At 53.3% G+C, this 13,712-nt stretch overlaps 2 protein-coding genes across 2 annotated transcripts; both read left to right on the top strand.

The window, feature by feature from the left end:
* Positions 1 to 1,686: 1,686 nt before the first annotated feature.
* Positions 1,687 to 2,645, top strand: HRG_08884 (uncharacterized protein; the record flags this gene model as incomplete). Its single annotated transcript, XM_044867355.1, has 4 exons — positions 1,687 to 1,903; positions 1,961 to 2,295; positions 2,381 to 2,580; positions 2,636 to 2,645. The coding sequence occupies 4 exons, from the start codon at positions 1,687 to 1,689 to the stop codon at positions 2,643 to 2,645; spliced, it is 762 nt and encodes a 253-aa protein (XP_044717376.1).
* A 1,849-nt stretch (positions 2,646 to 4,494) lies between these two features.
* On the top strand, positions 4,495 to 5,180 carry HRG_08883 (reverse transcriptase (RNA-dependent DNA polymerase) domain-containing protein; the record flags this gene model as incomplete). Its single annotated transcript, XM_044867354.1, has 3 exons — positions 4,495 to 4,858; positions 4,907 to 5,084; positions 5,153 to 5,180. The coding sequence occupies 3 exons, from the start codon at positions 4,495 to 4,497 to the stop codon at positions 5,178 to 5,180; spliced, it is 570 nt and encodes a 189-aa protein (XP_044717375.1).
* Positions 5,181 to 13,712: the final 8,532 nt, after the last annotated feature.

Genomic DNA, 13,712 nt, shown 5'->3' with positions numbered 1-13,712 from the left:
ATGAAAGAAAAGGTATTTTTGGTCTGTGGTTATTTGATAATACCCCATACCGTAGCACCACGGAATCAGTCAATCAGACCATCAGACCATCAGACCGACCGGCCCTCCAACCCAGACAGACCTAGACCGACAGACCGACAGCCACGGCAAACCCAGACCGACAGACCGAAGGGGCCGGTCTAGGTCTGTCGGTTTGTTAGCCACACTGAGATGACGTTGTCATCTAGAAGGTTCGATACCACCGCTTACCAACGACATTATTCATCCTTCTCAGTCACCTTTGCTAGAGTCAGCCCGACTAGGTGACCTTCGGACTTAGATCGTTAACCCGTTTTCACGACAGGTCCTGGAGCGGCAGCAAGCTCGTAGTTGTTGTGATGCGCAGCAGTACGTCAGGTAAGGTGCCGATTTAGCCCCAAAGACACGTACAGCATCAAGAGAGACCTATAGATTCAAATTGATCAATGGCTCGTCACTCTTAGCAGGCAGAAAATCCTTCACCCTTTGCGCAGTCCCAACACGCAGCGCCAGTGCTGTTCCTTGTGTCAAGCGATATTCCGCCCCAGCCGAGGAGGCGTCCCAACCTACAGGGGCACCATTCTTGTGTATATAACTGGGACCTTTGTCCCCTTGACTTGGGCAGTGGTCAAGGCCAATTTGACTCTCAATAACCCTCACATGCATGGCATCTTTCCAGTTATTTGTGACAGGTTATGAGCCCGGACTGGCTCTCAAACGCTAAGTGTTGCCATTTGAGCTAATTTTCGACTAATGCATTGTCGCAGAGATCGAGATCGATGATTCGTCCTTTTGTCAAGCTTGAACCGACTCGTCGACGAACTCAAACAGCGCCGACGGCGGGGCCAGGATCGGGGCCAGGGCCAGGGCCAGATACGGGTACAGGTAGGGACCCCCGTGCCCGATGACCCAGGTCCAGGCCCGGGACCAGGTCCAACTCGAGGTCAGGGCCGTCGGGGGCGGAGGACCCGGCTGGGAAAGCGGACCGCCCCCTCGTCGACGTAAGCCAGCCGCCTCGTAGAGTCTTTACACATATTTATATCCATGTAACTAGACATATTTTTGAGGATCAAAGGGCCGTAGGATCAGTGCATTACTATCTCACAGTTCCTGTGGCCGAGCCTAGCCCCCCATTACCCATTCGCGGCGCTGCAACGCAAATATCTCGACGGGCAGTAGCCTATACGGAGTCCTCGACCAAACGCGCCGCCGGAGTGTAGTAGTCCCCCAGGCCCCGGAATGGCCTGGATTGGGCTGCTGGCCGTGGAGATATTCGCGTGCGCGCCGCCGGGCACTTATCAGATGGTAGATGTGTAATCGCATACGATTTCCCGAAATTACTCCGCAAATCGACCCCACGATAAGTCCTGCTTATCTCCGTCGCTAACGCGCAGCCCAGGAGTCTGCCTCACGCACAGCCCAGCGATCTGCCTCACGCACAGCCTAGCGGTCTGCCTCGAGGACAATGAGGCACTCTTCCGACAGAAAGGAACACAACCCCCTAATAAGGAGAAGAGAGCTTTCCACTGCCATAAGATGCCATATTATTAGAGAAAGGAGGATATTCGAACAACTACCAACTCATTCGTAATCAAGTCTCCCACGATTACAAGGCAGATTTATCCTCCACAGTTCTACCAATTACCCTGCCCCTTTACCATCTTCAGGATGGACAACATTGTTTCCGGACTACAGAAGATCACTAAGCTTGAATCCCCAGATCAGTATATCGAATGGCATAGACAGATCACAGACTTCTTGAGCACCCACAACTATGGCCGACTCTTCAACGCTCTCAAGGAGCCACCCCTCAGGTTGCAGTCAGACACTGAACGCGAGTATGCCAATGCCCTTGAGAAGTGGGAAGAGAAGCAGGATAACGCATGTAATTGCGTACGTGCCACCCTTGGCTTCAATGCTCGAGAGATCGTCAAACCGATAGACGAGAAACCATTCAACCGGCTACACAACGTCCTAGAAACCGTTGAGGAACACTACAAGCCCACCGGGAGTGCCAACTACCAGGAACTGGATCGGAACTACCATGAGTTATCCCTCGAGAATTGCAAAGGTGTCATGAACTTTGCCTCAAGGCTCCAGGAAGCCAACAATCAACTACTGGGGATTAATTCAACCCTTGGTTACAATACTCCGCAGCTCGTCAACAAGTTTCTTATCGAATTAGGAGACAAATTCTCAGCCTTCAGAACCACATTCTATCAGACTCATCGACTGATCCCAGAAATGGATAAGAAGGGGAAAGTCAAGACCCCTGGGGTCTCTTGGGATACAACAATTCGAGAAGCGCAACATTTCGAGAAGAATCAGAAGGCAGAGGAGCAGGCTAAAGTGGCTCTCCTAGCAACGAAGAGACGCCGAGACGACCGAGAAAAGTGTTGCCACTGCAAAAGACCGGGCCATAGTGAAGACAGGTGCTGGAACCTACACCCAGAACTTCGACCAAAACGGCCTAGAATCAACGACCGCCAAAGGACCCCTGAGCTGTCTTCTCACTGTCAGGATAGCCAGAAGGAAGATTTACCTGTGGCTTCCCTCCGAACCGTAACCGAAACAAGGGATTGACCAGCCGACCAGTCGGAAATCGCTGGAATTCCAGCAGAGTCTGAAATTGGCGCCTTCTTCGCCCAAACAAGTCTTGCGGCCACACCTGTTTCTAAAATACAAAGGACACTTGAGAAACTCTCAAAAACCCACATCTTCGACTCAGGCACCTCACAACACACTTTCGCGTCTAAAGAAAACTTTGTGAGCCTAAGGTCTTATTTTGGAGACGGGATCCTTGGTGTCGGAGGCCAGATCACCCACCCAAAGGCGACCGGGACCTACAAAGTTCCTACCTTTGTGAACGGAAAACACAGTTTTGCACTCCTCAAAGATGCCCTCTGGAACCCAGAAGCTGGCGTCAACTTAATCAGCATCTCACAGCTTACTTCAGACGGTATAAAAGTCGAATTTTGTGCCAGTTCTGCAGCAGCCTGGTCAGGGAAGAAACTCCGTATGACTGCAATACAGCAAAACGGTCTATACTTCCTGGACCAGAATCGGAATTCAACCCTTCTATCTGCTGCTTGTGCAGCCTATTCGATTTCAGATCCGACACTCCAAATCTGGCACGGCAGGCTCGCACACCTCTCTGAGCAGGGCATCAAACAGCTTATGGATATGTCCACAGGGATCAAGCCTATTCAGAGGACCTGCTTATGCAAAGGCTGTGCACTAGGCCGTCTTAAACAAGTTCCACATAAGGGGAAGATTCACAAGGGCACAAGACCACTCGAATATGTGCACGCCGACATTTCAGGGCCTTTCCACATTGAAGGATACGGCGGAGAACGATACTGGGCAGTTTTCACAGATGATTTCACTCAATTCGCTTGGGTATTCCCAATCAAACATCGCTCTGATCTTCTCGGCTGCCTCAAGTCCGTCTTAGACACTTCAGAGCGACCGGAACGGCGTTGTTACAACCTTCACGTCGATAAGGCTGGAGAAAATATATCTGCTGAGGTGCAAGCCTTCTGCAAGGACCGTGGGATTGCGCTATCCACAACAGCAACTGAGCAACACGAACAAAACGGCATTGCGGAAAGGCTAAATGGAGTTATTCTCGAACGTCTCACAGCAGTCCTTGCTAGCCTAGACGATGAAGACGTCCCATCTAAGCACTGGCCTATCCTCTTACGATCAGTTGTCTATCTCAGGAATCGATCCCCTAGTTCACCAATTGGAAAGACACCGTACGAAGCTTGGTATGGCCAGCCTCCTGACCTTGCGCACCTACGAACCCTTGGAGCCAAAGGATTCGTCTGGCTAAAGAAAGGCGGCTACCGGAAGTTCGACCCTGTCTCAGAGCCCTGCCGAATGCTAGGCTATCAGGGTTCTACCAACTACATCGTGCTCACAGACTCTGGAATAACTGTGTCCAACAATGTTACCTTTGACGAAGATCAGACCTGCCTCCACCCGACTCCGCATGCAGAGGGGGAAGCGGAAGAAGTGCCTACAGAGATCGGGCCAGCAGCTAGTAGGAGCAACAGTGAGACCATTCTCGATACGATTGTTGTTACAGAACCAGGACAGCAAAAGAATCGCAGGATCCGGCATCCATTTCCGCTCAACCCGAATATAATGCTAGCCTATTCCTTCCTCGGTGCAGCTCTTTACACACAAAACCCCACAGAGCCACCGTCCTACAAGCACGCCAAAGGAGACGTAACCTGGCCAAAATGGTTACAAGCTATGAGGTCCGAACACAAGTCCCTAACAGACAACAAGACATGGTCACTGGTGGCACGTCCAGCCGATAAAAAGATCCTAAGTGGAAAATGGGTCTATAAGCTAAAGAAAGGCCCCAACGGAGAAATTCTTCGACACAAGGCTCGGTGGGTTGTCCGAGGCTTTGAGCAAACAGAAGGAATTGATTACAATGAGACGTTCGCATCTGTGGTCAAGCCCATGAGCTACAAGGCCATATTCGCCATTGCTGCAGCTCTTGACCTTGAGCTAGAGCAAATGGACGTGAAGACAGCCTTTCTGTATGGGAACATAGACGGGGAAGTCTATCTGGAACAACCACCCGAATTTGACGACGGCACCGGAAGGGTCTGCAAACTGAACAAGGCGTTATACGGGCTTAAACAAGCCCCCAGGATCTGGTACCAGACACTTACCACATTCTTGGAAGGCCTTGGTTTCTACCCCCTGACTTCAGATGTGGGAATTTTTGTTAAGGGCCACACCTACATCGCCGTTTATGTGGACGACCTCTTGATTGCTGGACCCTCGAAGGAGGAAATCCAGAAGCTCAAGAACGCTCTGAGCAATCGGTTTCAAATGACAGACCTTGGCCCTTGCAATCACTATCTAGGCATGGCTGTTACCAGAGACCGTAGGAACCGGACGATTCGGCTGAGTCAAAAGGGGTACATTGAAAAGGTCCTCAAGGATTTCGGGATGTGCGAGGCTAAGCCCCAGTACACACCCATGAAGACCGACCAGATTGAAACCCCAGAGGACTACGAGCCAAACGATGAAATCAAGACATGGTACGCTAAGGCAATCGGAAGTCTGATGTATGCCATGTTGGGGACGAGGCCAGACATTGCATACGCAGTGTCGTATTGCAGCAGGTTCCTGGCTAAGCCAACAGAGGCACACCGAGCAGCCGCAAAACGGATCATGCGTTATTTGAAGGCCACAATCGACCTATGCCTAGTGTACGGTGGGGAAATTGAACCCTTAACCGGGTTCACTGACTCAGACTGGGCTGGAGACCGCGAGACGCGGAGGTCGACTTCAGGCTATGTTTTCAACCTTGGGAGTGGTGCCATTAGCTGGTCATCAAAGCGGCAGTCCTCAACAGCCCTCTCGTCCTGCGAAGCCGAATATATCGGACAAACCCAGGCAACAAAAGAGGCCATCTGGCTACGAAGGCTCCTAACAGAGCTACAGGTATCAGAAGAAGAGGGACATGCGCCAGCAGCCACAATCATTTATGGGGACAACCAGGGAGCAATTGCACTGGCAAGAAATCCTCAGTTCCACGCAAGGACGAAGCACATCGATGTCCAACACCATTTCGTCCGAGAGAAGCAGCACAGTGGTGAGGTCGACCTTCAGTACGTCCCAACGGACCAACAAGTTGCAGACGGCCTCACAAAAGCGCTTCCAAAGGACAGGTTTGAGGTGTTCAGAGGTGCGCTGGGCCTTGCGTGAGTGGGAGCATGGTATAGGATCACTGCCAAGAATACAGGGAAAGTCGCAAAGAGGGCTAGGAAAGGTGCCCCCATGGACATGGATCCAGTGGAAGGAGTGCCTAACAGCCCCTTTCCATGGTGGCCATAGGGGGAGGTGCCCTAGCACCTATAAGCAACAGCACTAGGTCAGGGATAGGCCCTATGGACTTGGAACCAGTGGGAGGAGTACGTAACGGGCCTCACCACTTGGTGGCCATAGGGGAGGCGTCCTGACCGGGTCTACAGAACACCAAGGCAAAGGGCTAGGGATAGGCCCTGTGGATTGAAACGAGTGGGAGGAGTACGTAACTGGCCTCACCACTTGGCGTCCACAGGGGAGGCGTCCTAGCCAGCCACCGTCAGAGTGTAACCAAGAGGTCGGAGGTAAGGCCCCTCGGACTGGAACGAGTGGGAGTGTCAAGCGATATTCCGCCCCAGCCGAGGAGGCGTCCCAACCTACAGGGGCACCATTCTTGTGTATATAACTGGGACCTTTGTCCCCTTGACTTGGGCAGTGGTCAAGGCCAATTTGACTCAAAATAACCCTCACATGCATGGCATCTTTCCAGTTACTTGTGACAACCTAGAAGGTTCGAATCCATCACTAATATGGCATTACGAACTGCTTGCTGCCTTTTAGGCAGCACCGTGAATGAGCGTCTTGATCTTGACACATTGCTACCGTCGACCCATACCAGCAAAATGCCTTGCGTCAGCGGCTGGTTGGAATGGAATGCTTCGGATTAACGGTAAGGACGATTTACCTTACGCTGTGACCTTTGCTTACCGAATGTCCAGTATGTAAGCCGTGTCCTAGAGGCACTACAGTATTCGTGGAGTGATGGGGCATGTTATGCGGAGCTTGAGCCGATGCTGTCATCGAACCTTGTTCCTTGAATGCACGGTAACTGTAAATAAAGGCAGCAGGGGGCATTTACAGGCTACAACGGATTGAACTATCAGCACACATCGCATGAATCGCCAATACAAGGCAGTTCCCCGACAAGTCTCGTATGAAGACGACCGAGGATGTTGATACTAGCTTGTGGAATCAATGTTTCATGGAGGAGGCATCAAGGGACCACCCCCATTCTAAGGCTGGTAAAGATACTCAAATTCAACACTCTTCCACGGCCGGTCGCTTGCTCCTCCGAAATTTCTGAGCACGCTGCCTCTTGTGCCTTTGCCTAGGAGCTTGCCATCTTTGCTCAGGCGATCGAAGCCATGCATCCTTCCTCCCGGTGATTTCATCATGGCTCCTCCGCTCGCGCTGTCTGGTGCATCGTGACGAGCCTGGAGGAGAACACTGGGAGAACCTCAAGGTGATTTGAACAGGCTTGCGAAGAGGGAAGCCGAACTTCAGTTCAATTTGTTCGTCTTGTCCGCTATCGATGGATCCGTTGGCCTCTACTCGATGGCAAGTGTCGGATACGGCGACCTGAAATACAAGTCCAGGAGGACGATTCTCCTTCCCGTCGCTGCAGGAGGAAGAGTCATGAAGATGGCTAGGTGCGAGCACCGGATGTGCCGCTGCTGTAGGTGGCTCTGCAATCTCGCCTTGCGCCTGTTCATCGCGACGTCCTGCGCCGTTGTATTGAGTTTCGGTGTCCCAAACCTCCGAAGTTGGCGAGACAGGACGTAGAAACCTATCAAGGGCACGGAGATGACCAGTTTGTCCACAGGAAACCGACTTAGTGTCAAGGGGACTCTCATCTTCCTGAGTCGTCGAGGCAGAGTCAGTCGACATGGCGGGCAGAAGGGCCTTCGTTAGATCGTCCGCCGCTCGTTGGCCCTAGGAGAGCTGCAAGAACAAGAAGAGTGATAGAGAAGAATAATATCTGCTTTCAGCACGAGTGTGGAATGGGCTTCCCGGGTCGAGCTTGTCTGTAACCCCTGATGCAAGCTCCAGCAAATTATCCCGCCAGTCCTCCGCAATGTGACCTTGGCCACTTCGTGCCAGCTTTCAGCCGGGTTGGCTCATGCACCTTCCTCTTGTTTCGGGGTTGTGGTCCGCTGTTGCTTGGCTGATGCCTGTGAGCCACCCTTTAGGGGGGACGTCTACCAGTCAGCCTAAGTCTTCAACCATCCCTTGCATCAAATAGTCCGTGTATCCCTGACCAGGACACCTCCAGCTTCTGCATCTACGCGTCGATCACATCCCAAATCCACCAGCAGCCAACTTCCAAATAGGCACCGGGACGAATCTCTAGAGTCTAGGGTGACTGGGCGGACCGCCTCTTCCGAACCATGCATGCAGACTGGCCCTTAGCTCCCCTGCAGTGGGGGTCAGGGGGTGAGCGTGACGCAGGATTCTGCCTGTTGATTTCTCTTCCCTCGTCCTGGCATGGGAAGTGCTGGGGGGGTGGCGAAGCTCGCAGGGAAGGAAGCCTCGTGACAAGGGAAGGGCTGCCCACGTCGGCATCCACCTCGGAAGAAGAAGGTAGCCTCTGTGAGACCTGCGTCCGCGGCTGCCGAGGTACTGATGTTCTGCAATACTGGTTGGATATGACAGTTATGAAATATTGGCAAACAGGCAGGGGCTCTAAAGCGAGCGGCTCCCAAGACTCGGTCCGGCTAACCAACCGACTCATCACGTTTACTCAGGGGCGAGTGTTCTATTTCCCACCAACACGGGGCAAATGTGACCCGTAAAATGCAAATCCGACTGTCCTTTGTCCAAGCCCCTGGGAAGACTGCAACGGCTACGCCATGACCAGCACGCAGCCAGGCAAAGAAGGCGTGAAGCTGCTGTAGCTATCTTACTCGTTCTTTCCCCAAATACTTCCCTTGCCAGAGATCTAACAAGTTTTGTCCATTTCCTCGTTTTTTCCTTTTGCCAACCCCCATTCTTTCCCGACACCCAGCATTGGGCCGATACTCTACTTACGGGACTATTCACCTGGTTTTTATTTTTATTTTACTTTCCTCCTTCACTAGCCAAAAACAGTCTTTAGACGAGCCTGCAAGGTAAATGTCGGCCCCCGCAGTAAGTGACATAAACCCAGGTGATGCCATCGACAGGAATGGCCTTTTCTAACACGAAACTCCGTCTCTTTCTCTGCTCTAGCAGAAGAATAGCTTAGTCCGAATTCGAGACAACCAAAGGAGATCGCGCGCCCGACGGAGAGAGTATGTCCAGGAGCTCGAACAGCGACTGAGGGTATACGAGCTCCAGGGCATCGAGGCTTCGACCGAGATCCAGATGGCCGCGAGGACAGTAGCCGAGGAGAACAAGCAGCTACGGGAGCTTCTAAACAAGCATGGCTTTGCCTTGAGGAACGAGGAACGACGTGACGAAAGGATCTTTGCCTTGCCTTGAGGAACGAAAGGTTCTTCCTTCCGCCTCTTTGCCTTGAGGAACGAAGAGACGAAAGGATCCTTCTTCCGCGCCCTTCGCCACACCTCCACATCCTCTACCCCTTACGCACGGTCCGCATGCCGCTCCGTGCCCACCAGCCACTCTTCACCGCCACCTGTTTCTTTCCCCACCAACTTCCTGTTCCTGCTGCCCGTTCCCGTCCCGTTCCCGTCCCGCTCCTGCTCCGGTCCCACTCCCCGGGGCCAACTCACCTTTTACAGCCATCACCGTGCACCATGCCACGAGAACACCCCGTCACGGTCTCGCCCGAGGAAGTTCGCCGCACTTTGGGTGATCTTGAATCGCAGAGATCCCAGCAGCGCCGTTCCTGTCAACGACCTTCACCGCTTATTAGGGTTCCCCACGACGAGATCCTCCGCGTCTTGCACGATATGGACCGCCAGCGCGCCGAAGAACGAACCCGCCGCCGTGAAGCTCAATTCCAATATACCGCACACACGCAACAGCCGAACAACCCATCCCGAGACGACCCCGAGAAGAGCAAGCGCCCTCCTCCACCCCAACGCAGCCAAAACACTCCCGTACAAGTCACACGCAGCTGCCAGCGACTGCATCACCGAGACGACCTAGAGAGGGGCAATCACCCCCCCCTCCACCTCCCACGCAGCTAAGGCGCTCCTTCAAAAGACACACGCAGCCGCCGGCCGCTCCATCACCGAAACGACACAGAGAAGAGGAGACACCTCCCACTCCACCCCCCACGCAGCCAAGGCGCTCCTCCAAAAGACACACGCAGACGCCGGCCTCTCCATCACCGAGTCGATCCAGTGCGGAACAACCGCTTCGCCCTTCATCGCTCACACGGGCGGGGCGCTTCCCCACGAGGCCCGGGCCTACGCGAGAAACCGTTCAGCTCCAACGAGACTCCGTCAAGTCTACGCTACATCACTATGACGCCTGTTTCCGCTCTAAAGAGCAGGCATCATCGACAAGATCCTGGTGCAACGAAGTTCCAGTTGCCCTCCAGGTAGAAGCTGCTAAATCTTTCTACCAAGCGTTTACCGAGGAACGGACGTTGCCGGTGTCCCACTGCGTCTTCTGCTACAGGAAGACACCGCCTTGCGAACTCGCCACCATGCAGTGGAGGGATCGCTTGTCGCCCTCCATGATGTGGGCGACCAGGACCATCCAAGAGTGTGGTGCGTGCCTTCCGTCACACCAGGGCGCCGGAGCTGACGTGTGCCGCGAGTGTCGCGTCAGCTTCGACAGTGGACGGCTGCCCAAGGCCTGCTCTGTCAACAACATGGCCATCGGTTGTGAGCATCGGTACCCCGACGAGCTTGATGACCTCTCCCGTCGAAGAGAGACTCATTGCCCTACATGCGCCTTTTGGCTATATCACCAAGTTCACAGTGGACAACAAGACCCGTTCGGGAATCAGCTACCGCAAGCACGTGAAAGGACATATTGTCGTCTTTCCGAACAAGGTGGACGATCTTGTTGCCACCGTTCTTCCCCATCCCTTGCTGCAAGCCATTGAGAATATCCACGTCTCTTGGAGCGGCTCGGCTAAGCCTGGCTCCGCAGACGTCGGACACCTGCTTCGGGTGCGCAAATCTCGAGTGGCAGCCGCCCTGGCATGGCTCCAGAGGAACAACCCGCTTTACGAGAATATCTCAATCAACCAAGCAGAGATGGACGGCTGGCAGTATGCCGATGGGTCCAGTGTTCCGACCGTCATCATGGACCGCATGCAAAGAGAGGAACCGTCGACCGTTGAGAGGACACAAACGGACCATATAGTCCCGAACACTGATCGAGGGCCGAGGCTTGGCGGAAAACAGCTTTACAAGCATCGATGAACTCGTAAACTCCATCGATCCTATCTTCATCGCTGAATCTTGCGATTTGGACTGTGCTCTGTCGACTGAGCAGACTCAACCTTCCCCTGGTGAGCCGGCGACTCTTGTCCCCGACTCGGCCGCCATCGGCCAGGAAGTTGATCCTGTCTACGAGACGTCTACGTCCGGCATGTTTCCTCTCGATGGTCCGGCTGCCTTCGCCGAGACCGATAAACTGTCGTTTCTGGCCGACATCGTCAACGCCAATCCGGACCAACAGGGTACCTCTGTGCCATGCGTTATGCAGGTCCGAACTACAGGAGACCAGCCGTTTGTCCGAGTAGAGCGTGGTGCGGATTTTGCAGACAACCTGCACGAAGATTTCTTCCCTCGAACATTTCCGAAGCTTTTCCCGTGGGGAAGGGGCGGCCCGAAATCGAAGGGCGACTCGAGTCATGGCCGACAAAGCGACGCTGCCGACCGTCGTCCGAATCACTCTCTTCAATACTGGGCCAGATACGTATTGCAACGGCATGGTGGCCGATTCGCCACCCATCCTGTCTTTTGTTTCTTAGTATTCAACACCCTCCTTCGCTCCTCCAACCGCCGCATCAGCATGGTCCGTGTCGCTAAAGATTCCTTCCACAGACTTGAGCAGGCCTATGCGAACTTGACCGAGGACCGACTGAAGAGGGCCGAGGCGGAGATGCGGGAGACGAGGACTACGTCGGACCCAGTGTGGCTAACAAACCGACAGACCTAGACCGGCCCCTTCGGTCTGTCGGTCTGGGTTTGCCGTGGCTGTCGGTCTGTCGGTCTAGGTCTGTCTGGGTTGGAGGGCCGGTCGGTCTGATGGTCTGATGGTCTGATTGACTGATTCCGTGGTGCTACGGTATGGGGTATTATCAAATAACCACAGACCAAAAATACCTTTTCTTTCATTATAGACACCTACTAAGCTACCAACCCTCTCATTAGCCACTGCTTTTGAAGCTGATCAGCCTCGACTATTTCAGGCGATAGCTGATTGCGCTCGTCTGTGATCATCTTCTTTGTCTGGCTAAACACTCTCACATTCAGCACTCATGCCAGGAATTGAGAACAGATCTAGCGCCATTCGATACAAGACTGGGTATTCCAGTTGATGCCGGCTCCACCATTCAAGAGGGTTTGCAACGTCAAGATCTTGGGCGTAAATTGGCCTGGTCTGGAATAAGTCAAGCTCACTCACTGCCTTGACCTTCTTCCGCTGTGTGTTTAACGAGCTAATCGATCTCTTTCCAAACGAGCTGTAGTCATTGTCAGCGTCGACTTCCTCGGATTCGTCTTCCAAAAACCCAGCTTGAGCCTGAGTTTCAACTTCAGTCTGCCTCCGGTATTCATCGAATAGGCTACCAACAGCCGACTGCATGTCGCTATACCATTGCGGCTTGTTCATCGCCTTCTTCCAGTGTCGTTCGAAGTAGTCGTACCCATACGACGGGTGCAGTGCTAGAGCTGCCCGATAAACAGGTGTCCTATCGGTTTTGACGTAATAGTCTTCAAGCTTCGCCCATCCACAGTCAATTCCCGACTTAAAATGGGAGGCCTCCTCGAACTGAGTATCCTCCGCGGCCTGCTTGAATTTCATGAACAGGTAGTCCATGGTTTTAAGTGTCTCCCACACAGCGCCTGAGCGCCGTGGCCGCCCTCCGCCCCCGGCTTACTGGCGTTGCCCTCTATAGTCTTCGTCAGGATATAAAACGGCTTCAAGAACTCGTAGAAACGCTCTAATTCAACCCAGTCCCCAGCGTTGAGGAAGTCGTTAGTTACCGGTAGGTCACGGTGATCAGGGTCATTCTTAGGCTTTTGCCAGCGAGATTGATAGAGCTCAATGGCGCAGCGCAGTTCGAGTGCTGGTGTAAGCCGACAAGTTGTCAGTACTCAGAATACGGAAGCAACCTCGGACGAGAAACGTACCGCGTTTGATCATCATGTATATAGAGTTCCAGCGAGTCTTGCCGTCAACAACAATCTCCAGGGTAAAAATAGGATCGTCACCAGCGAGCTCAGGTCTGCAAATGCCGAAGACCCTGTCGTCGCTGATCTGTCCGTCGAATGTAGGTGGCAATGTTGTGGAGTCTGCCGATAGCTCCTTTCTTGGCCCAAATGTCGAACTTGAACTCATCTGTAGCTCCACGAAGCTCAGCCTCGAATTTACTGACGTTGGAGCCAAAATAACTGCTCGGACAACCAGGTTGATAACGTGGCCTATACAGCGTAGGCGGCGTCGGCTGACATCCATTGGAAACCACCTAGCAAGCGTCTCTAGGCAGGTATCGTTGCTCTTGGCGTTATCAAGCATGAAGTATCCAAGCTTGGACCCCAACTCGTATCGATCGATTACCTCCTTGAGATAGGCGGCGATATTCTCACCGGAGTGTGGACCGACTAAGCGCGGAAGTCCAAGAAGGACATCGCGTTTTTGGCCTTCACTGCCAACAAAATGTCCGACAATTCCGACGTAGTTAAACGCATTTGAAGCAGTCCATAGATCAAAGCTGGTGTGAACCGAGCTCTTCGCGTTCTTGACGAGATCAAAGACAATTTGCTGTCGGCGTTCAAAGGCTTGACGAATCCATGAGCAGATCGTGGTGTGATGCTCCGGAAGTAGCCGACTTGCAAGCTCTCCTCCATTCGATACGAGCCACCCAAGCCGCTCGCTGGATGCTTGTCGAAAGGTGACATCTTCCACTATGACCCAGTCCACAAAGCGAGCTTTCCATGTCCTCTCGTCGA

Source organism: Hirsutella rhossiliensis (assembly GCF_020360975.1).
Source record: "Hirsutella rhossiliensis strain HR02 chromosome Unknown scaffold00011, whole genome shotgun sequence".
Taxonomy (NCBI): Eukaryota; Fungi; Ascomycota; class Sordariomycetes; order Hypocreales; family Ophiocordycipitaceae; genus Hirsutella; species Hirsutella rhossiliensis.
This window is presented reverse-complemented; position numbering and strand designations above follow the sequence as displayed.